At 40.7% G+C, this 23201-nt stretch overlaps 1 protein-coding gene across 1 annotated transcript in view; it reads right to left on the minus strand.

Moving 5' to 3' along the window:
• Positions 1 to 1965: 1965 nt before the first annotated feature.
• UPF3A (UPF3A regulator of nonsense mediated mRNA decay) overlaps positions 1966 to 23201 on the minus strand; it is a 30849-nt gene continuing 9613 nt past the window's right edge. The window contains 4 exon segments of the mRNA XM_082409361.1: positions 1966 to 4384; positions 4387 to 4429; positions 14456 to 14750; positions 16467 to 16627. Coding sequence (XP_082265487.1) covers positions 4278 to 4384; positions 4387 to 4429; positions 14456 to 14750; positions 16467 to 16627 — 606 coding nt within the window. The 3' untranslated portion in view covers positions 1966 to 4277.

The following is a 23201-nucleotide window of genomic DNA, read 5'->3' on the forward strand; positions in this document are numbered from 1 at the left end:
TTTTACCTCCTTATATAGGTTTATTCCTAGGTATTTTATTCTTTTTGATGTCATGGTTAAGTGGGATTGTTTCCTTAATTTCTCTTTCTGATAACTTGTTGTTACTGTTTAGAAATGCACAGATTTCTGTGTATTAATTTGTATCCTGCAACTTTACTGAATTCATTGATGAACTCTAGTAGTTTTCTAGTGTCATCTTTAGGGTTTTCTATATATAGTATCATGTCATCTGCAAACAGTGACAGTTTTACTTCTTCCTTTCCAATTTGGGTTCCTTTTATTTCTTTTTCTTGTCTGATTGCTGTGGCTAGGACCTCCAATACTACATTGACTAAAAGAACCACTCTGTCTTTAGATTGGAGAATTTAGTTCATTTACATTTAAAATAATTATTGATATGAACTTACAACTGCCATTTTGTTAATTGTTTTCTGGCTGTTTTGAAGTTCCTTTCTTCCTCTTTTGCTCTCATGCTTTCTGATTTGATGATTTTCTTTAAAGGTATGTTTTGATTCCTTTCTCTTTATGCCTTGTGTATCTACAACAGGTTTTTGCTTAGTGGTTACCAGGAGGCTTACATAAAACATATTAAAACAGTTCACTTTTAGCTGATAACAACTTAACTTCGAATGCATACAAAAGCTCTACATTTTTACTTTCCCACCCCACATTTTTTTCTTGATGTCACAATTTGCATCTATTTATATTGTGTAGCCATTACCAAATTATTGTAGTTATAGTTATTTTAAAACTTTTGCCTTTTAACCTTTATACTAGTTATAAGTGATTTACCCACTACCGTGACAATATTAGAACATTTTGAATTTAACTATATATTTACCTTTGCACCAGTGAGTTGTATACTTTCATATGTTTTCCTGTTGGTAATCAGTGGCCTTTTGTTTCAGCTTGAAGAACTCCTATTAACATTTCTTGTAAGGCTAGTCTAGTGGTGATGAACTCCTTCAGCTTTGTCTGGAAAACTTATTCTCCTTCAATTCTGAAGGACAACTTTGCCGGGTATTCTTGGTTGGTGTTTCCCCACCCTCCCCTCCAGTATGTTGAATATAACATCCCACACCCTTCTGACTTTCAAAGTGTCTGCTGAAAAATCCACTGACAGTCTTGTGAGGGTTCCCTTGTGCATAACAAGTTGCTTTTCTCTTGCTGTTTTTAAGATTCTGTCTTAACTTTTGACAATATAATAATATGTCTCAGTGTGGGTCACTTTGGATCCATCTTATTTGGTATTCTTTCGGCTTCCTGTATCTGGGTGTTTCTTTCCACAGGTTATGGACGTTTTCAGCCATTATTATTATTTTTTAAATAACGTTTCTACCCCTTTCCCTCCCTATTCTCCTTCTGGGACCCCCTATAATGCACATATTGGTCTTCTTGTGGTATCCTATAAGTCCCTTAAGCTATCTTTACTCTTTTTTATTATTTTTTTCTTTTTGCCCCTCTGACTGGATGAATTCTACTGCCCTACCTTTGAGTTTACTGATCCTTCCCTCCACTCAATTTAGTCTGCTGTTGAACCCCTCTATTGAAATTTTCAGTTTAATTATTGTAAGATTCAGCTCTATGATTTCTGTTTGGTACTTTTTAATATTTTCTATATCTTTGTTGAAATTCATACAGTGTTCATGCATTGCTCTCCTGACCTCAGTGAGTACCTCTGTGACCATTATTTTGAACTCTATTGGGTAAATCACATACCTCCATTAAGATCAGTTTTGAGATATTTACCTTGTTCTTTTGTTTCAAACATATTCCCCTATTTCTTATTTTCCTTGAGTCTCTGTGTTGGTTTCTGTGCATTAGATAAAACAGCCACCTCTCCCAGTCTTGACAGACTAGTCTCATGTAGGAGATAAACCTTGTCAATCAGCTTGGCCTGAGTATGTGGTTGCCTCTCAAACCTTTATGATTGTCCATGCTCCTGTCTTTTTGTCCTTAGTGGCTTCCAGTAGTGGAAGGTGTGCCAAGACCCATCGATGTCTCAGTCCACTTCCATGCACGTGCAGGCTGATTAGAATCTGGGCCCTCAAGTAGCAACCAGGAGAGTACACAGTCAAACCCTTCCAGGGAGAATCTGGTAGATGAGTGTTTTTGCCTGCTCCTTCTGTGCGGAGACCTGGGGGGATAGCTGCAGAGAGGGCTCTCGTGCACACCTGTCTTGTGGGTCTCATGGACAGAAGCCCCATTGGCTTTCAGAACTAGGTGATTTAAAGGTCCATCCCTCAGATGGGGAGCCTTAAAAGTTGGGGTGCTAGATGTGGCAGCCCTAGCTTTTCTTCAGGAAGAAGTTGGGAACTGGGGGTTCCCTTCCGATTGTATGGTGCTGTGCTGGGGTTTGGGCTTATGGTGAGAGGTTGTCTCAGACTTTCCCACCTGTTTCGATGTGGGTATTGTCTCATTTGTCTGGTGTGTAGGAGTCGCTTGGCTAGTTTCTGGATTTTTCTCTGAGGGAACTTCTCTGTGTGTAGCTGTACATTTGGTGTGTCTGTGGGAGGAGGGACGTTCAGGAGCCTCTGATGTCACCATCTTGGTCCCTCCCTTGGGTATAATTACGCATTGAGACTAAAAGACATTACTCGCCTTTTTACTGTGATCTTCTCACGGGTGTATAGTGGAGTTTTCCAGAGGCTAGAATGATGTGTGTTGATGTTATTACTCTGACAGCTATAAAAGGAACATGTGTTTATGTATTCTTGTGCTTAAACATTTTTGCTTTAATTTTGAATACAGTAAACATCAATAGATATAATCTAGCTAATAAACAAAAGTCCTTTGGGGTTGTTAATAATTCTTAAGAACGTAAAGTGTTCCTGAGACCAAAAAGTATAACAACCATTGTTTTAAACCATGAATCTTGAACACTAACCAACTGTGGCCCACAGGCCAAATACGGTGTGCTGCCTGTTTTTATATATTAAGTTTTATAGGAACACAGCCCTGCCCATTCATTTTCTATTGTAAATGTATTTTAAGGCTCACTATGATGGCAGAGTTTAATCGTTGTGACAGAGACCGTATAGCCTATAAAGTCTAAAGTGGTTACTATCTAGCCCTTTTCAGCCAGAGTTGATGCTGCTGGATCACCTGGAACTCACTGAATCCACAGCAAGTTCTTCTCTCCCCTCCCCCACCTTCTGGAGCTCATAAGTCAAGAACAAGAGCACAGCAATGCTTGAAACTGACTGTATGTCTAACAGTCAGAGGTTTTTTTTAATAATAAATAAGTCTCAGTTTTTTTAAAACATTTTATATTTTATAAAGAATAGATATAATAAGCAAAATATTCAGATGATTAAAGCTACATTTTAAAAAGCAGTATTTTGTTACATATAATTCTATATAGGAAAAGTACCATAACTGGAGTTCAAATTCATAGCAACCAAAATTTTTATTTAATAAATGGTTCAAAGCACAGTGCCAAAAGCATTAACATTTAAAAATTTCACTAAAAGGAAAAAATACTGTAGAATGCACAGCTGCAGAAAGCTACATTAAGTTATCATAAAACTGCCTCAGACTGCAAAAAGAAAAACTCCAGATGCAATACCTAATTATTCCTCTCTAAAATAATGCAATTTATGTTATAAACCACGAGCACGCCATCAAAAGACTGGAACTATTTTTGTTAATTCAGTGGCCATATTGTTAAAAGGGCAACAATTAAAGCTGTTGGGCTTTATACAGTGTTAAAGTTCCTATCAGAGGGAATACAGCACAACAGACTTCAGCTAATCCTTATGACAGAAGGTGCATGAATGACTGAATTACAATGGTTATAAGACATGAGAGCTGCTCACTTTCCAGAAACTACAGCTCACAGAAAACCAACAAAAAGCACAATGATATACAGATAACTGACTTAAAAATGTGTAAAACTGAAAGTCCAAGTTATTCCTACAACATGTTTAAAGTGCTTCAGAATTCACACTGATACAATACTAGCTTTCTTCTGGTTTTGGTCATACTTTTCTGCTTTCTGAAGGAGATTATTTTTCTTCTGCTTTGGCTAAATTATATATACTAGTTTATATCAGAAATGGCAAAATCTATAACTCTGTTCAAAGTTTTAAAAGATCGCTTGAGAATGGTTTCTAGGTATTTCTACGCCACCTTTATAGTTCTAGTTTCTCTATAAGGAGTAAATTCACCTTGTCGGTTTTATTCCAGGCTAATTTACGCGCTTCCGGAAGGAATGCCCTCTCTAATCCACAGAGTGTGGGTGGGAGACCACCCACGTCACCAACATGCACATTGACTCACTCTGCCTCTTTGCTCTTCTCAGCTCCAGCCCCTGTTGAATCTTCCACCTCACCCCTCCTCCTGTCACGGCCCTCCTCAGGGGGTCTTCCATCACATTCACGGATCGGATGCCACCTCTGGGCTGGTACAGCTGCAAGCCTGGTCGGTCCTGCCAGGACAAAGGGCGTGTTACTCTTCCAAGGGCCAGAAATACAGGAGGAGGCAACAGCTCTACCTATTTCTAGGGCCTGATAATCCTAATTATCTAAAGAAAATCAGTCTTGCAGCTAAAAATCAGCCTTTTTCACAGCACTAGCTCAGAAATCAGGCGTTTTGAGATTAAAAAAAAAAAAAGAGCCATGAAAAAGAAAGACAGTTAATAATAACTTGGGAGTAAAGTTAGCGTCTGGGTAAGTGTTACCGCTCAAAGCCAGAACTCTGTGGAATTAATACAATCACGGCAATTCCCTCCTATTCTGAGAGCTGAAAACTCAAATGCCCTCATCTCAGCCCCTCAAACTTGCCACACAGGGTGGATGCAAAGTCTGGAACAACATGACATGAGGCATGGTCTCTAGAGAGATGGCTTTTTAGAGCTATGAACTGAACAGTCACACACATTTGTAATTAGCAATTTCTGTGTAGCTTATTCCTCAACTGTCCCCTTTATGGAAAATGCTAACCAGCCATCATACTAATCTCTTAGAGGTGGTGGGATAAAAACATTCCTGGATAAAGTACATGAAATGAAATGAAACTGCTTCAGGGCATGAGGAAAGCAAAGCCAGGGAAGGACAAAGCGATTCCACAGGCCAGGACCAGCCTTGGGGAAGCCAGCCAGCTCTCTGCCGTGGACCCACCCCTGAGGGGGCCGTCTGCTTACGTGGGCGGCGCAGCGGCCTTAGCCTTCCACGGCCACCTGGGAGACAGGGCAGTGTGACTCAGGTGGGCACGTCCTATGCTGTTTCTCCAGGGCTCACCACTCACCTTTGCCCACTCCTGGGCTGTGTGTGGAGGCCCCACAGTCACCACCATGGGGTTTACCAGAATGTTCTTTTCCTTAATATCAGCCTGGCCAATGAGAAGGGTGGGAAAGGGCTTGGCAGGCCGTACAGACCCGAATCCCGTGTAGACAGAGAGGCAGGCTTCACACACCACCTCTGCCTGGGGCCAAAAGCATGGCTCTGCTTTCGCAGGGTAACGTCTGTGTGTACAGACGGATTCTAGAAGGACATCACAACTCACCTCGTGAGAAAGGAGCTATGACACATAGCACCTTATTACCACTACAGCACCACAGCTTTAACTGAGCCGAAGAGTCACCTCAGGTTCCCACTCCCCAAGCTGTGCCAATAGCCAAGTCACTCGCTGCTGCTAAATGCAGAGGCAGGTGAAAAACCAGTGCTCATGTGAATGAACCCAGCAGAAAGCCCTGAGGTTACAGTAACTGCAGAAACCTCTGAGTGTATGGACGGGGCCGGTCAAGGGTGAAGATGAGTAGACTCCCTCTGGCTGGGGCTGGTCTTGCCTTCACTGCATACACTTTAAAAATCAACATAGCGGGACTTCCCTGGTGGTGCAGTGGTTAAGAATCCGCCTGCCAATGCAGGGGACACGGGTTCGAGCCCTGGTCCGGGAAGATCCCACATGCCGTGCAGCAAATAAGCCTGTGCGCCACAACTACTGAGCCTGCGCTCTAGAGCCCGTGAGCCACAACTACTGAGCCCGCACGCCTAGAGCCCACATTCCGCAACGAGAAGCCACAGCAAGGAGAAGCCCGCGCACCGCAACAGAGTAGCCCCCGCTCACCGCAACTACAGAAAGCCCGCGCACAGCAACGAAGACCCAACGCAGCCAAAAATAAATAAATAGATTTATAAAAAATATAAATAAATAAATAAATAAAAATCAACATTGCTGATACCCACCATCCCCTGGATGGATCTGTGGGGGTTATGCTGAGTGAAAAAGCCAGCCTCAAAAGGTTACATGCTGTGTTCCCATTTCTACAGCTTCCTGAAATGATAGAATCAGACACAGGACAGAGGGAGGCTGCCAGGGTCAGGGATGGTGGGGGAGGTGTATACGGCCTGCAGCCCAGGCCTCCGTCCCCTCGGCTCACCTGGACGCCAGGCTGTGAGGGCTGACCAGCACCATGGGGCCGGGCCTGGCAGGGAGATGACCCCATTACAGTGCTTCTCTGCAACGATGTGATCCCAATCCCATGCCGGTTGTGCACAGCTGACCTGGGCGTTTATGGCCACCTCATTATCCACTAATAATCAGAACAGTCTTGGGGGGGATCAAGATGGAGGAGGACATGGAGCTCACCTCGCCCCCACAAACACATCAAAAATACATCTACCTGTGGAATGGTTCTCACAGAAACTGGCAGAAGACCCCCTACACAGCCAAAGCTGCAAGAAAGAGCTCCATGTAACCGGGCTGGACAGAAGAAAAGGCATCGGGTCAGGACCTGTGCCCCGGGGAGATCTGTAAGGAGGAGAAAGTCCTCGTGGGTGGACCCTCGCCCTGGGGAGCAGGCAGGCTGAGCAACAACCTGGACATCCCAGTCCTGGGGTCCCGCACGGAGGAGACGGCCCCCCTGCCTGCTGGGAAATCCGCTGAGACAGACAGAGGCACTGGAGAAGCTGTGACTCTACTCACAAGGAGTGCCTGTGTGCAGCGTGCTGACAATCAGGGTGGAGAGAGCTTTGCAGTCGCAGCTGCCACCTCTCTGCACTCCAGATCTGAAGGGGTGAACACCCTGGCAGGGCTCACTGCACACCACAGCCTGGCGTGAGATCTGGGCAGAGACTCGGTCTAGCAGTGCAGAGACAGACCTGTGTCTGGGGTGGGGTCCAGGTGGGGCGGCAACAGCCATTGTCAGTGGGAGCCTCTGGCTCCGCCCAGCCCTCACGGCAGCTTAGTGCCGGATGTGGGGCAGAGAGGTCTCCCACAGCAGCGCAGCCACCTCAATTCCTGTACCCGCAACGTCCCAACCCCCAGCCCCAGCCTACTCCACACCACAGCCTCACGTGAGATCTGGGATGAACACACCAGAGAAAGGGATGCGACCCCGGGCTGCTTCCGAGCAGAACTGTGGACACCTACGCCTAGGTCCCCTGTGGCCTCACCTGCTTCAGCACTCACCTCCTTTGGGGCAGACGCTCAAGAGCAACAGAGCCTGATCGAACTCAACCCTCAGAGCTTCTACTCCAACAACTGGGGAGCAGAGCCCCCGCCCCCGACAGGGCAGTGACAGCCACGGAGCAGAGAGGAGGCCCCACCTCACACCCAGTCCAGGCTCTGGACAGTACAACACTGACCACACCCCTATCAAGGGGCTTACGGACAGCACACCCTGAGGAATGACGTGGCTGGTGGGCATACCAAAACCAGCCCTTGCACCGAAAACACTGAATACACACAGTCTGCACAGGGACATTCCCACATAAAAACACACTTTCAAGACCACAGTAGATAACTGTTTCTCCTAAATTCTTAGAGACAGAGAAAATTAAGTAGAATGAAAAGGCAGAGGAACTCCCAATTAAAAGAACAAGAGAAATCCCCTGAAAGAACAAATAATGAAACAGCTCATCAGTCTACTAGACCCCAAGTTCAAAAAGGAGGTAGTAAAAGTGCTACCTGAATTAAGAAAGATTATTGATAGAAATGTAGATCACTGTAATAAGGAACTAGAAACTATAAAGATGAACCAACCAGAAATAGACAATTGCTGAGAGAAGAAACAATCAAGCAATGAACAGCAGACTAAGTGACGCAGAAGAATGTATAAGTGATCTGGAAGATGGAATAATGGAAATCACCCAATCAGAGAAGCAGACAGAAAGACAAATTTAAAAAAAAATGAAAACAACATACGAGATCCATAGGATAATATAAAATGTGCCAACCTACACATAATAGGGATTCCAGAAGGAGAAGAGAGAAAGAAGGGGATTGAAAATGTATTTGAAGAAATTATGGCTGAATACTTCCCAAACCTAAAGAAGGACACAGATATCCAGGTATAGAAAGCACAGAGGGTCCCAAACAAGATGAATCCAAACAGACCCACACCAAGACACATAATTAAGATGACAAAAGTGAAAGATAAAGAGAGGATTCTAAAGGTAGCAAGAGAAAAACAAAGAGTTAGTTACAAGGGAACCCCCAGAAGGCTATTAGCTGATTTCTCTGCAGCAACTTTCAGGCCAGAAGGGAGTGGCATGATATACTCAAAGTCCTGAAAGGGAAAAACCTGCAACTAGGATACACAGCAAGATTATCATTTAGAATAGAAGAAGAGATAAAGAATTTCTCAGACAAGCAAAAACTAAAAGAATTCAGCAATACTAAACCTACCCTAAAAGAAATATTGAAGGGTCTTCTCTAAATAGAAAGGAAGCAAGGATCTATAGGAAAGGCAAGTATATAAAATGATTGAAGATCACTTAAATAAGCCAGTACATAGGTCAAAAAACAATTAAAAAAATTGTAAAAGCAATTATAACTACAATTAACAGTAAAAGGATAAGCATGAACATGTAAAACAGGACATTACAAGTCACAACATGTTGGGGAGGGGAGTTTTAAAATGTAAGTATTTTGGAATGTTTTTGAACTTGAATTACTATCAGTGTAAAGAAAGTAGATATAGTGATGGGTTAACATACTCAAATTCCATGGTAACCACAAATAAAAAATATACAGTAGATTCACAAAAACCAAAAAGAAAGAAACTCAAGCATACCACGAAAGAAAATCATCAAGCCACAAAAAGAAAAAAAAAAGAAGAAATGAACAAAGAACTACAAAAAACAACTGGAAAACAAGGATTAAAATGTCAGTAAGTACATATTTATTGATAATTACTTTAAATGTCAATGGTCTAAATGCTCCAATCAAAAGAGTGGTAGGGCTTCCCTGGTGGCGCAGTGGTTGAGAATCTGCCTGGCAATGCAGGGAACACGGGTTCGAGCCCTGGTCTGGGAAGATCCCACATGCCGCGGAGCAACTGGGTCCGTGAGCCACAACTACTGAGCCTGCGCGTCTGGAGCCTGTGCTCCGCAACAAGAGAGGCCGCGATAGTGAGAGGCCCGCGCACTGCAATGAAGAGTGGTCCCTGCTCGCCGCAACTAGAGAAAGCCCTCGCACAGAAACGAAGACCCAACACAGCTAAAAATACAATAAATTAAAAAAAAAAAAAAAAAAAAAGAGTGGTAGATTGGATAAAAAAACAAGAACCTACAATATGCTGCCTACAAGAGACTCACTTCAGGGTGAAAGACACACACAGACAAAGTGAGGGGGTGGGAAAAGATATTTCATGCAAATGGAAATGACAAGAAAGTGGGAGTAGCAATACTCAGATCAGACAAATTAGACTTTAAAACAAAGGCCATAAAGAAAGACAATGAAGGGTATTATATAATGATAAAGGGATCAATACAAGAGGAGGATATTATACTTGTTAACATATATGTACCCAATATAGGAGCACCTCAATATGTAAAACAAATACTAACAGACATAAAGTGTGAAATTGACAATAATATAATAATAGCAGGAGACTTTAACACCCCACTGACATCAGATCCCTGGACCAATCATCCAGACAGAAAATCAAGAAGGCAACAGAAATCCTAAATGACACAATAGACTAGTTGGACTTAACTGATATCTACAGGACACTGCATCCAAAAAAACCCAGAATACACATCTTTTCAAGTGCACATGTTACGTTCTCTAGGACAAACCATGTATTAGGTGACAAAACAAGCCTCAACAAATTTAAGAGGACGGAAATTACTTCAAGCATCTTTTGTGACCACAATGGTATGAAACTAGAAGTCAACCACAGAAAGGAAAATGGGAAAAGAATGAACCCATGGAGACTAAACAACATGCTACTAAAAAACCAATGGGTCAACGATAAAATCAAAGAAGATATCAGAAAATACCTTGAGACAAAAAAAAAATGAAGACACAACCTTACAAAAATCTATGGGATGCAGCAAAAGCAGTTCTAAGAGGCAAGTTCATAGCGATACAGGCCTTCTTCAAGAAACAAGAAAAATTTCAAATAAACAACCTAAGCTACCACCTAAAAGAATTAGAAAAACAAGAACAAACAAAACCCAAAGCTAGCAGAAGGAAGGAAATAATAAAGATCAGAGAGGAAATAAATGAAATAGAGATTAAAAAAACAACAGAAAAGATCAATAAAACCAAGAACTGGTTTTTTTAAAAGATCAATAAAATTGACAAGCCTCTAGCCAGGCTCACCAAGAAAAGAGAGAGGACCCAAATAAATAAAATAAGAAATGAAAGACATGAAAATAACAACCACATAATAATAATAATACCACAGAAATACAACAAGTCATAAGAGAACACTATGAACAGTTATATGCCAACAAATTGGACAACCTAGAAGAAATGGACAAATTTCCAGAAATATACAGCCTAACAAAACTGAGTCAAGAAGAAACATATAATTTGAACAGACGAATCACTGGATGTGAAAAAGAATCTGTAATAAAAAATAACTCCCGACAAACAGAAGTCCAGGACCAGACAGCTTCAGTGGGGAATTCTACCTCACATACAAGAACTTATGCCTATCCTTTTCAAACTATTCCAAAAAATTGAAGAGGAGGGAACACTCCCAAATTCATTCTATGCAGCCACCTTCACCTTGATACCAAAACCATACAGAGACTCTACAAAAAAAGAAAATTATAGGCCAATATCTTTGATGAATATAATAGATGTTAAAATCCTCAACAAAATATTAGCAAATCAAATCTAATAACACATAAAAAGGATCATTACACCATGATCAAGTTGGATTCATTCCAGGCTTGCAGGGATGGTCCAACATATACAAATCCATCAATGTGATACACCACATTAACAAAAAGAAAGAGAAAAACCACATGATTATCTCAGTAGATGCACAAAAAGCATCTGACAAAATTCAACATCCATTCATGATAAAAACTCTCACCAAAGTGGGTATAGAGGGAACATATCTCAACATAATAAAAGCAATTTATGGCAAACCCACAGCCAACATAATACTCAATGATGAAAACCTAAAAGCCTTCTTGCTAAATTCAGGAACAAGACAAGGATGCCCACTCTCACCACTTCTATTCAACATAGTATTGGAAGTCCTAGCCACAGCAATCAGACAGGAAAAAGAAATAAAATGTATCCAAATTGGAAGGGAAGAGGTACCCTGTCATTATTTGCAGATGGCATGATACTTTCTATAGAGAAACCTAAAGTCTCCACACATAACTATTAGAACTAATAAATGAATTCAGCAAGGTAGCAGGATACAAAATTAATATACAGAAATCTGTTGCGTCTCTTTACACCAATAATGAAATATCAGAAAGAGAAATTAAAGAAACAATCGCATTTAAAATCATGTCAAGAAATAAAATACCCAGGAATAAATTTAACCAAGGAGGTGAAAGATCTATATGCTGAAAACTATAAAACATTGATAAAGGAAATTGAAGATGATACAAAGAAATAGAAAGATTTCCCATGTTCTTGGATCAGAATAATTCATACTGTTAAAGTGGCCATACTACCCAAAGCAATCTACAGATTTTATGCAATCCCTATCAAAATACCCATGACATTTTTCACAGAACTAGAACAAATAATCCTAAAATATATATAGACCCACAAAAGGCCCAGAAGTTCCAAAGCAATCCTGAGGTAAAAGAACAAAGCTGAAGGCATAACCCTTTCAGATGTCAGATTATACTACAAAGCCACAGTAATCAAAACATCATGGTACCAAAAACTGACATATGTATCAATGGAACAGAATAGAGAGCCCAGAAATAAACCCACACACCTATGGTTAATTAATCTATGACAAAGGAGGCAAGGATATACAATGGAGAAAAGACAGTCTCTTCAGCAAGGGGTGTTGGGAGAGCTGGACAGCTACATGTAAATCAATGAAATTAGAACTCTCCCTCACACCATATACAAAAATAAACTCAAAATTGTTTAAAGACCTAAATATAAGACATGACACCATAAAACTCCTAGAAGAGGACACAGGCAAAACATTCTCTGACAGAAATCGTAGCAATATTTTCTTAGGTCAGTCTCCCAAGGCAAAAGAAATAAAAGCAAAAATAAACAAATGAGACCTAATTAAACTTAAAAGCTTTTGCACAGCAAAGGAAACTATCAACAAAACGAAAAGACAACCTACAGAAGGGGAGAAAATATTTGTAAATGATGCGACAAACAAGGGGTTAATATCCAAAATACATAAACAACTCATAAAACTCAATATCAAAAAAACAAACAACCCAATCCAAAAAAATGGCCAGAAGACCTAAATAGACACTTTTCCAAAGAAGACATACAGATGGCCAACAGGCACACGAAAAGATGCTCAACGTCACGAATTATTAGAGAAATGCAAATCAAAACCACAATGAGGTATCACCTCACACTGGGCAAAATGGCCATCATTATAAAGTATACAAACAGTAAATGCTGGAGAGGGTGTGGAGAAAAGGGAACCTTCGTTCACTGTTGGTGGGAATGTAAATTGGTGCAGCCACTATGGAAAACAGTATGGAAGTTCCCTAAAAAACTAAAAATAGAGATAACATATTATTCAGCAATACCACTCCTGGGTATATATCTGGAAAACACAAAAACTCTAATTCGAAAAGATACATGCACCCAATGTACACAGCAGCACTATTTACAATACATAAGTCCCCTACATATGAACCTTCAAGTTGCGAACTTTCAAAGATGCAAACGTGTGTTCCATCAACGTCAGGTGTGAGTGAAATTGCAGCTTGCCCTCCATCTCCTATTGCTGACGACCCTTCAACTCTACCATCTCCCACCTCCTCTTCCTCCTCCAGTCAGTAACTCTTCTTGCCTGTTCACTTGATGCCAGCCCCTGTATGCCAGCTGTTGTACTGGACTACTGTACTTCTCAAGGTACTGTATTGTAAGATTAAAAATGTTTTCTTTATTTTTTGTTTTTTTATATATTATTTGTGTGAAAAGTATTATACACCTATTACAGTACAGTACTATATAGCCGATTGTGTTAGTTGGGTACCTAGGCTAACTTTGTTGGACTTACAAACAAATTGGACTTATGAACATGCTCTAAGAATGGAACTCATTCATATGTAGCGGACTTGCTGTAGTCAAGATATGGAAGCAACCTAAATGCTCATCAACAGATGAATGGATAAAGAAGATGTGGTATATATACAATGGAATATTACTCAGTCATAAAAAAGAAGGAAATTCTGCCATTTGCAGCAACATGGATCAACCTAGAGATTGTCATACTAGGTGAAGTTAAGTTGGACAGAGAAAAACAAATACTATATGATATCACTTATATACAGAATCTAAAAATAATACAAATGAATCTATATACAAAACAGAAACAGGCTCACAGACATATAAAACAAACTTATGATTATCAAAGGAGAGAGGGAAGGAGGGAGGGACAAATTAGCAGTATGGGATTAACAGATACAAACTACTCTACATAAAAATAGATAAGCAACAAGGATTTACTGTATAGCACAGGGAATTATATTCAATATCTTGTAATAACCTATATTGGGATATAATCTGGAAAAAATGTCTGAATCAGTTTGCTGTACACCTGAAACTAACACAATATTGTAAATCAACTAAACTTCAATTTAAAAAAATCATAACTCTGTTAATGATGTAAAAGAAAGCACCATGACATGTCATTAATATTTTCCTTACTGTCTTAGGGGTAAAATGTATAATCTTTCCATTACTTATTCTCAAGCAAATAGTGTGAATGTGCCAGTTTTATACTAAATAAAAGGTTCTTTTTCTTTCCTGGTTAAAAAAAAAATTGATTCTCTGAGAAAAGATGATGCTGGTTTCATTTCAGGACTTGGTGCCCTCTCACTGGACAAGAATAACTGCTCTGCAAATACAGACTCTCAGGGCAGTGAGCTCCCTAGGACGCTGTCAGAACCTACGATCCTGCACCTCAAGACACCTCAAGACTCTTGGTTAGATAAAACATTTCTGCTTGGAAACGCAGTTGTAAGCCTGCAGGATTACAGCTGACTCTGAGCAGACGAAAATGAAGTGAAAGACTAACCCCAGTGAATAAAAGAACCTTGCCTCCCGTGCGCTCCTTCTCGGCTGCCAGCCCACCTTCACTCTTCTCCTTTCCTGGTGTCTCTGCTGCCCCCACAGGGCCGCCCCCACCCTGGCTCCCCTTCTTCCCTCGGTCTGGGGTGAATCCTTTCCCCCTTTTCAGCTCTTCTGTGCTTCTTCCTGAAAACTTATCCAACTCATAGTGAGCTCTATGTTTTCTGCTGTCATCCAAGTGGTATCTTTGTGCTTCAAGTTCTTTTTCTCGGAATCTTCTCTCCATGTCCCTTTGCTCTTTATCACTGTCATTTTGTGACCTGTGATTCAACACAAATTATCAATAATCTTACATAAACTGCTTGTCAGTTACCTGTCTTCCCTTCCAGACAACAAGTTCAAAAACAGGCAGGGGATATATAAGTCTGCTCACCACTGCAGTGCCAAGTTTGCACACGATGGGCACACGACAGGCATTCAACAAGAAACTTTTGAAAACATGAATAAACAATAATAATAACAATACTTACTGTTACACTTGAGTGACACATATGTAGCAGGCACTATGCTAAGGTACCATATGCACATATTTTTACGGTTCTTAGTAAATATAATCCTCCCTTTTTTTACAGATAAAGTAAATGAGACTAAAAGTACTCAAGGGACTTTCTTAGTAGCCCAGATGCACATCCATCGTGACACAGAGCTGGTATTTACAGCTGAGTTTCTGTTCCAAGCAGAGCTAAAATTAACTAAAAAAATTAATGCACGCATATATCAAACTGTTAAATGAACAGTAAGTAAATAAGCGGCTGCTTAGCTCATCTGGTTCTTAAAGTCTTTCTCTCCACGAGCCTCACGTACCGTCTGTGGCTCCCCGCACGCAGTGGCCCCAGGGCTGATGGGAACAAAAAGAGCTACAAGCACAAATCTGTGCCAGAAACATGACAAAGGCACTGCTGTATCATAAGCAATAATAAGAGATATGCCTGTAACATAAACCAGAGTGATCATACATTTGATAGTCATGTACAAATTAATCTTATAAACAAACCAATTAACCAGAACTCCTATAAAGAAGAAAGAAAACCTTTATCACAACTCTGTGCAAGAAAGGTGGTAAGAAGTCATTCCGAGTACTGTGATTCTGGGCAAAAAGCAGCCTAATCCCATGACCTTGCCATCTCCCCTCCAAACTCAAATCTACTTCCAGCCACCCCTCTCAGCAGAGTGGTCCTGGGCTCCAGGAAGCTCTGCAGGCGTCCACATGCAGGACATGGGGAGGAGCCCTGGGCCAGGGGAACAAGAATCCCAGCTGCACGTGGCCCCCGGACTGTGGACCCAGGAGGGAGGGGCTCCCTGCTCAGAGGCTGCCGTGCGTCCTGTCCCCAGAGCACTGCTCAAACTCCTCTCACGGGCCGCTTGTGCGTGAGCAGGCGGAGGACACCCCCGCCGCACAGAGGCAGGGCCGGTGAACACCAGCATCCAGAGCCGCCGGGCAGATCCTGGCGGGACCGGAGGGCTGACCACTCCAACAGAGGAAGGACAGCACTTGAGACTCCATTTCTGTATCACAGAAGATCTCCAGCGCCTAAAAGTCTGGGCTCTCCAATTTACAATTCTGCAGATACACTGAATGTGGTCTGGAAGATCAAATGGGCAAGATATCTCAAAACACAGAGGAAAATTACAAACTGATAAAAATCACCCAGTAAAGAGAGTGGGAAGAAGATCTTGAAGATGGGAAGTGCAAAGACAGGAACCCAAGAGAATAACCAGGAGAGGAGAGAGTGGAGGAAACAATACCAGGACACTTCCCTGTTTGAAGACAGCCTTGAGGAGGCAGACTGAACAGTTCACATCAGCGTGACTGCTGGCCAAGGAGACAAAGATGTGCGCAAGCGCATCCCAGCAAACTCTTGAATTCCAAGTAGATTATGAAATATAAGCACTCATACTGACAAAGGATATACAACCACAACTCGATGACAATCTTGGGTGCTTAACATGGTCAGAGAAACAAAAGCACGGCTCACTTTTCCCTGAGTTCCTCCAGCGAGCTCTCCAAGGGCTTGGGCTTCATGACTACACAGCTGGCACCGGGTTCCTGTTTCCCATCTCTGGTGTCAATTTCCTCTCCTCTTTCTTTTGGTTTCTCAGTGCTTGACTCCTCTCCCTTTTCTGATTTCTTGAGAAGCTGAGAAATTATAATGCTAGTAAAATATCACTTTAGGAATATATTATAAAAGAAGGTATTTAATAAATAATTTAAAATATACACCAATATTGAGCCCAAATGTTTGAATAGCAAAAAAACATAAGCTAAAGGTCCAATGAACAGGTTTTTGGTTAAATACACAGGGGAACATTCTTTCAATGAAATACTTTCTAGTTGTGAAAAACAATTTAGGATAATGTGATAAAAAGATATTATATTAACGAAGAAAAGAATGTTACAAAGTGGAATGATCCAATTTCTATTTGCATGTTGATTCACACACATAGAAAAACGTCTAAAAGGCTTGCAACACTGTGTTAAGAGTTATTATTTTTAGTTGGCAGAAATGAAATTATTTTCTTTCCTTTCATCTACAGGTTCCAGTTTTTCTAAAATGAACAAGTATTACTTTGGTAATAAGGAAAAAAATTTTTTTAAAGGATGGCTTTATATTAATGACTTTGAGAATCGTTTTAAAAACACCTATTACTCTCTTTCTTGAAACAGATTTAGAAGGTTCCTATGATACATTCATTTTGGTATGAAATTGGGCCTTCCTCCCTGTTCTTGCTCTTCGAACTTTAAGTACCACAGGTAGAGTCAGTTTGTAGAACATGAACCGAAGTCTACTTGTGAGAATTTTGTTCTCACTTATAAAAGTGAACTTATGTAAGTTGCAGTAGAGAAAAACTATACACAGATACACTTAGACTAAATGAGTTCATTTAAGGATGAAACATAGACTGTCAGGCAAATGCTGCAAGCTGCTTCTCATCAGAGGTGTGGACTATGTTACCTGCCTATGGGGGATCCTTTCAGACAACAGTGTATCTTTTTTTTAATTAAAAAAGTAATATATGCAAACCACAGGGGAGTGCAACAGTTTAAGTCTCCATCCATCCAACAAATAATTTTGTGCACCTATGAACTGTTTTTACAATATTTCTAAAACCAAAGCTTTTTCCAACACCACCTCCCCAGCTGTCCAGCACAGGCTGGGTGTCCTATGACTCAACCCAGTTCTGACACTATCCACCTGGAATCAATGTCAGATCCCACAGGACTGTCCCCACTTCAGAGGCCTGTTCCAAGTCCCAGGTTGTCACCAGTACTTCTGACTGGCCGGCTATAAATTCAGGGGGTTCTTGAATGAGACTGACTCACGGAACTCAGGGAAGTGCTTTACTTACTATTACTGGTTTATTATAAAGGATACAACTCAGGCACAGCCAGATGGGAGAGAATCACAGGGCTCCCTCGGGCTCCACCCCCTTGGCAGCGGGATATGTGTGTTCACCAGCTTGGATGCTCTTCAAACCCCACGCTTCGGGGACTTTTATGGCGACGCCGTTACACAGGCATCATTGATTAAACCTCTGACCGTTTGTGACTGAACTCAATCTCCAACGCTTTCCCTCTTTAGAGGTGGGGATGGGGCTGGAGGTTCCAATGCTCTAATCACACCTGGTCTTTCTGATGAGCAGCTCCCATCCTGAAGCTATCCAGGGTCCCAGCCACCTGTCAGCTCATTAGCATACAGAGGACACTCCTGTCACTCCAGAGATTACAAGGGTTTTAGCAGCTGTGTGCCATGAACTGGGGTAAAGACCCTGGGCTCAGTGCTAGGAATGCAGTTGTGGGTAAGAGACAAGTGCCCACAATTAAGGACTCACACTTGATAGTCTTGCCAAGGCAGTGGTGGCCATGGGGGTGGGAGAACGGTATACACAGTGACAAAAATAGAAAACTGTGAACCAGATAATCTCAGGTGGTATGAAACGCTACAAACACATGATAAACAGACTAAAAGGACAATGAGGTGTGGGGCAGGGGAGGAGGAGGAATGGTTTCTCAAGGGGGTCAGGGAAGGCAGGGACCAGACAGTGAGGTGGGCCACTCATGAGAGGCCGTGAGTCTGGTGGGGGGAAGCTCCCTGCGAGGGGAGAGGTGGGGGCGGGAGGGAGCGGGGAAGGCAGCAGGGGTCAGGCCAAGTGTCCCTGGGCAGCCCACATCTGTGCTTGTTCTACATGCGTGTAACCTGATCTCACACACACATCTGTTTTTTTTTTTTTATGGTGTGTTAGTTTCTGCTTTATAACAAAGTGAATCAGTTATACATATACATATGTTCCCATATCTCTTCCCTCTTGCATCTCCCTCCCTCCCACCCTCCCTATCCCACCCCTCTAGGTGGTCACAAAGCACTGAGCTGATCTCCCTGTGCTATGTGGCTGCTTCCCACTAGCTATCTATTTTACGTTTGGTAGTGTATATATGTCCATGCCACTCTCTCACTTTGTCACAGCTTACCCTTCCCCCTCCCCATATCCTCAAGTCCATTCTCTAGTAGGTCTGTGTCTTTATTCCCGTCTTGCTCCTAGGTTCTTCATGACCTTTTTTTTTTTTTTTTCTTAGATTCCATATATATGTGTTAGCATACGGTATTTGTTTTTCTCTTTCTGACTTACTTCACTCTGTATGACAGACTCTAGGTCCATCCACCTCACTACAAATAACTCAATTTCGTTTCTTTTTATGGCTGAGTAACATTCCATTGTATATATGTGCCACATCTTCTTTATCCATTCATCTGGTGATGGACACTTAGGTTGCTTCCATGTCCTGGTTATTGTAAATAGAGCTGCAATGAACATTTTGGTACATGACTCTTTTTGAATTATGGTTTTCTCAGGGTATATGCCCAGTAGTGGGATTGCTGGGTCGTATGGTAGTTCTATTTTTAGTTTTTTAAGGAACCTCCATACTGTTCTCCATAGTAGCTGTATCAATTTACATTCCCACCAACAGTGCAAGAGGGTTCCCTTTTCTCCACACCCTCTCCAGCATTTATTGTTTCTAGATTTTTTGATGATGGCCATTCTGACCGGTGTGAGATGGTATCTCATTGTAGTTTTGATTTGCATTTCTCTAATGATTAATGATGTTGAGCATTCTTTCATGTGTTTGCTGACAATCTGTATGTCTTCTTTGGAGAAATGTCTATTTAGGTCTTCTGCCCATTTTTGGATTGGGTTGTTTGTTTTTTTGATATTGAGCTCCATGAGCTGCTTGTAAATTTTGGAGATTAATCCTTTGCCAGTTGCTTCATTTGCAAATATTTTCTCCCATTCTGAGGGTTGTCTTTTGGTCTTGTTTGTGGTTTCCTTTGCTGTGCAAAAGCTTTTAAGTTTCATTAGGTCCCATTTGTTTATTTTTGTTTTTATTTCCATTTCTCTAGGAGGTGAGTCAAAAAGGATCTTTCTGTGATTTATGTCATAGAGTGTTCTGCCTATGTATTCCTCTAAGAGTTTGATAGTGTCTGGCCTTACATTTAGGTCTTTAATCCATTTTGAGTTTATATTTGTGTATGGTGTTAGGGAGTGTTCTAATTTGATACTTTTTCATGTACCTGTCCAGTTTTCCCAGCACCACTTATTGAAGAGGTTGTCTTTTCTCCACAGTATATTCTTGCCTACTGTATCAAAGATAAGGTGACCATATGTGCGTGGGTTTATCTCTGGGCTTTCTATCCTGTTCCATTGATCTATATTTCTGTTTTTGTGCCAGTACCATACTGTCTTGATTACTGTAGCTTTGTAGTATAGTCCGAAGCCAGGGAGCCTGATTCCTCCAGCTCCATTTTTCGTTCTCAAGATTGCTTTGGCTATTCGGGGTCTTTTGCATTTCCATACAAATTGTGAAATTTTTTGTTCTAGTTCTGTGAAAAATGCCAGCGGTAGTTTGATAGGGATTGCATTAAATCTGTAGATTGCTTTGGGTAGTAGAGTCATTTTCACAATGTTGATTCTTCCAATCCAAGAACATGGTATATCTCTCCATCTATTTGTATCATCTTTAATTTCTTTCATCAGTGTCTTATAATTTTCTGCATACAGGTCTTTTGTCTCCTTAGGTAGGTTTATTCCTAGATATTTTATTCTTTTTGTTGCAATGGTAAAGGGGAGTGTTTTCTTTATTTCACTTTCAGATTTTTCATCATTAGTGTATATGAATGTTAGCAGAAGGAAAGAAATCATAAAGATCAGATCAGAAATAAATGAAAAAGAAATGAAGGAAACGATAGCAAAGATCAATAAAACTAAAAGCTGGTTCTTTGAGAAGATAAACAAAATTGATAAACCATTAGCCAGACTCATCAAGAAAAAAAAGGAGAAGACTCAAATCAATAGAATTAGAAAAGAAAAAGGAGAAGTAACAACTGACACTGCAGAAATACAAACGATCATGAGAGATTACTACAAGCAACTCTATGCCAATAAAATGGACAACCTGGAAGAAATGGACAAATTCTTAGAAATGCACAAGCTGCCGAGACTGAACCAGGAAGAAATAGAAAATATGAACAGACCAATCACAAGCACTGAAATTGAAACTGTGATTAAAAATCTTCCAACAAACAAAAGCCCAGGACCAGATGGCTTCACAGGCAAATTCTATCAAACATTTAGAGAAGAGCTAACACCTATCCTTCTCAAACTCTTCCAAAATATAGCAGAGGGAGGAACACTCCCAAACTCATTCTACGAGGCCACCATCACCCTGATACCAAAACCAGACAAAGATATCACAAAGAAAGAAAACTACAGGCGAATATCACTGACGAACATAGATGCAAAAATCCTCAACAAAATACTAGCAAACAGAATCCAACAGCACATTAAAAGGATCATACACCATGATCAGGTGGGGTTTATTCCAGGGATGCAAGGATTCTTCAAAATACGCAAATCAATCAATGTGATACACCATATTAACAAATTGAAGGAGAAAAACCATATGATCATCTCAATAGATGCAGAGAAAGCTTTTGACAAAATTCAACACCCATTTATGATAAAAGCCCTGCAGCAAGTAGGCATAGAGGGAACTTTCCTCAACATAATAAAGGCCATATATGACAAACCCACAGCCAACATGGTCCTCAATGGTGAAAAACTGAAACCATTTCCACTAAGATCAGGAACAAGACAAGGTTGCCCACTCTCACCACTATTATTCAACATAGTTTTGGAAGTTTTAGCCACAGCGATCAGAGAAGAAAAAGAAATAAAAGGAATCCATACTATACATAGAGAATCCTAAAGATGCCACCAGAAAACTACTAGAGCTAATCAATGAATTTGGTAAAGTAGCAGGATACAAAATTAATGCACAGAAATCACACATCTGTTTTTAAAGAGCTTCGTGGAAAAGTTCGCACAACTCTTTCAGATAACAGTATTTATAGCCCACAATTTATATACAGTATTCGGGAATTTTACTTGTGACTTTGGTAACCTGGCTTCCTACTTCAACTTGAGCTCACTGCTTAGTTTTCAAGTCTCAGAGGAAAATAAACCACTGGGTGGCTCTCCTTGAATCATATTCTTCTTTACTGTTTAAAACAGCCATGAGGACCTCTCTCTGCCTCTTTACTTTTAGGGTATTAATACAAATTCTTTCGGGCTTTCTTTACAGATTTTATTTTTTAGGTTTTCTTTTTTTTTTTTTTTTAATTTGAATTCTCTAGATGAATCTTAGGTCAGAGATCCCCAAATTGAGCACAGACGCTCATTAAAGGCTACGCTTGGAGTCAAATATGTACTGTCAGGTCAGAACACCAGACACTCGAAGGACAGAGCTGTAGGCGTCTCATGTCACTGGGGTCTAATCTGCCACCAGGATTCTGTTTTACCAGATTCAATAAGACTAAGCCTTTCTCTTGCTGTGCCTATGTTTTGGTTTCTTTTTTACTATATGAAGAGTCCTACAGTTACTTTTACTGACATAATTTGTTTTTATTTCTTTGGTTTATTTCAGATTCTAATTCCATATTCAAACATGTAAAAATAAAATGCTATATTCCAAATACTGTAAGTCTTACTTGAAATTATAGTCAAAATTGTAGGCTACACGTTTTAATGATTCTTCCTGAAAAACTCTCAAAGCTGTTGACAAAAATGCTTTTCAGAATATAAAGCATTAGGTGCTATTATTCTTTGCTGAGAAAGGTAAAGGAAAAGGTTAGACAATATTTGCATGCCTGTAGATGTATACCTACTTCGCCCCTGGTCATGACAGAGCTGACTTTCTAAGATGACAAAGGCCTTCCCGTAATATTAAGGTTTCATTTTATTATCCTTCAAGGGCTGTTAATTTATACTGTTGAGACTACATATGATTGTTATAGGAAGTATATCTGCTACACTTTTGTTATGAAGAATTGTGTTCATACTTAAACCACATGGACAAACAGAAGACACTCTCAGAGTTATTTCCAGAGGGACACCCTGGCTATGCCCATTATTAGGTCCATGTCCTGGCAGAGGTGGGATGGACGATCTTCATTTAATAATCTTGGCTGGGCTCCTCAATTTCATCAATGTTATTATCAGATTATGAGATTTTAAAACTACATAGATCTGTAACAATTGTCATCAAAGCCAAAATGAAAGAAACCACTCTGGCTGATTTCTTGTGGGTCAAACGGCTACCTACTCATCTTGCCCATTGAGGTTTTATCTTTGCAGTAAATGTGCTGCAGCAACGTGAC

The sequence above is a fragment of the Balaenoptera borealis genome (genome assembly GCF_965194805.1).
Source record: "Balaenoptera borealis genome assembly, contig: HAP1_SCAFFOLD_1854, whole genome shotgun sequence".
Lineage (NCBI taxonomy): Eukaryota > Metazoa > Chordata > Mammalia > Artiodactyla > Balaenopteridae > Balaenoptera > Balaenoptera borealis.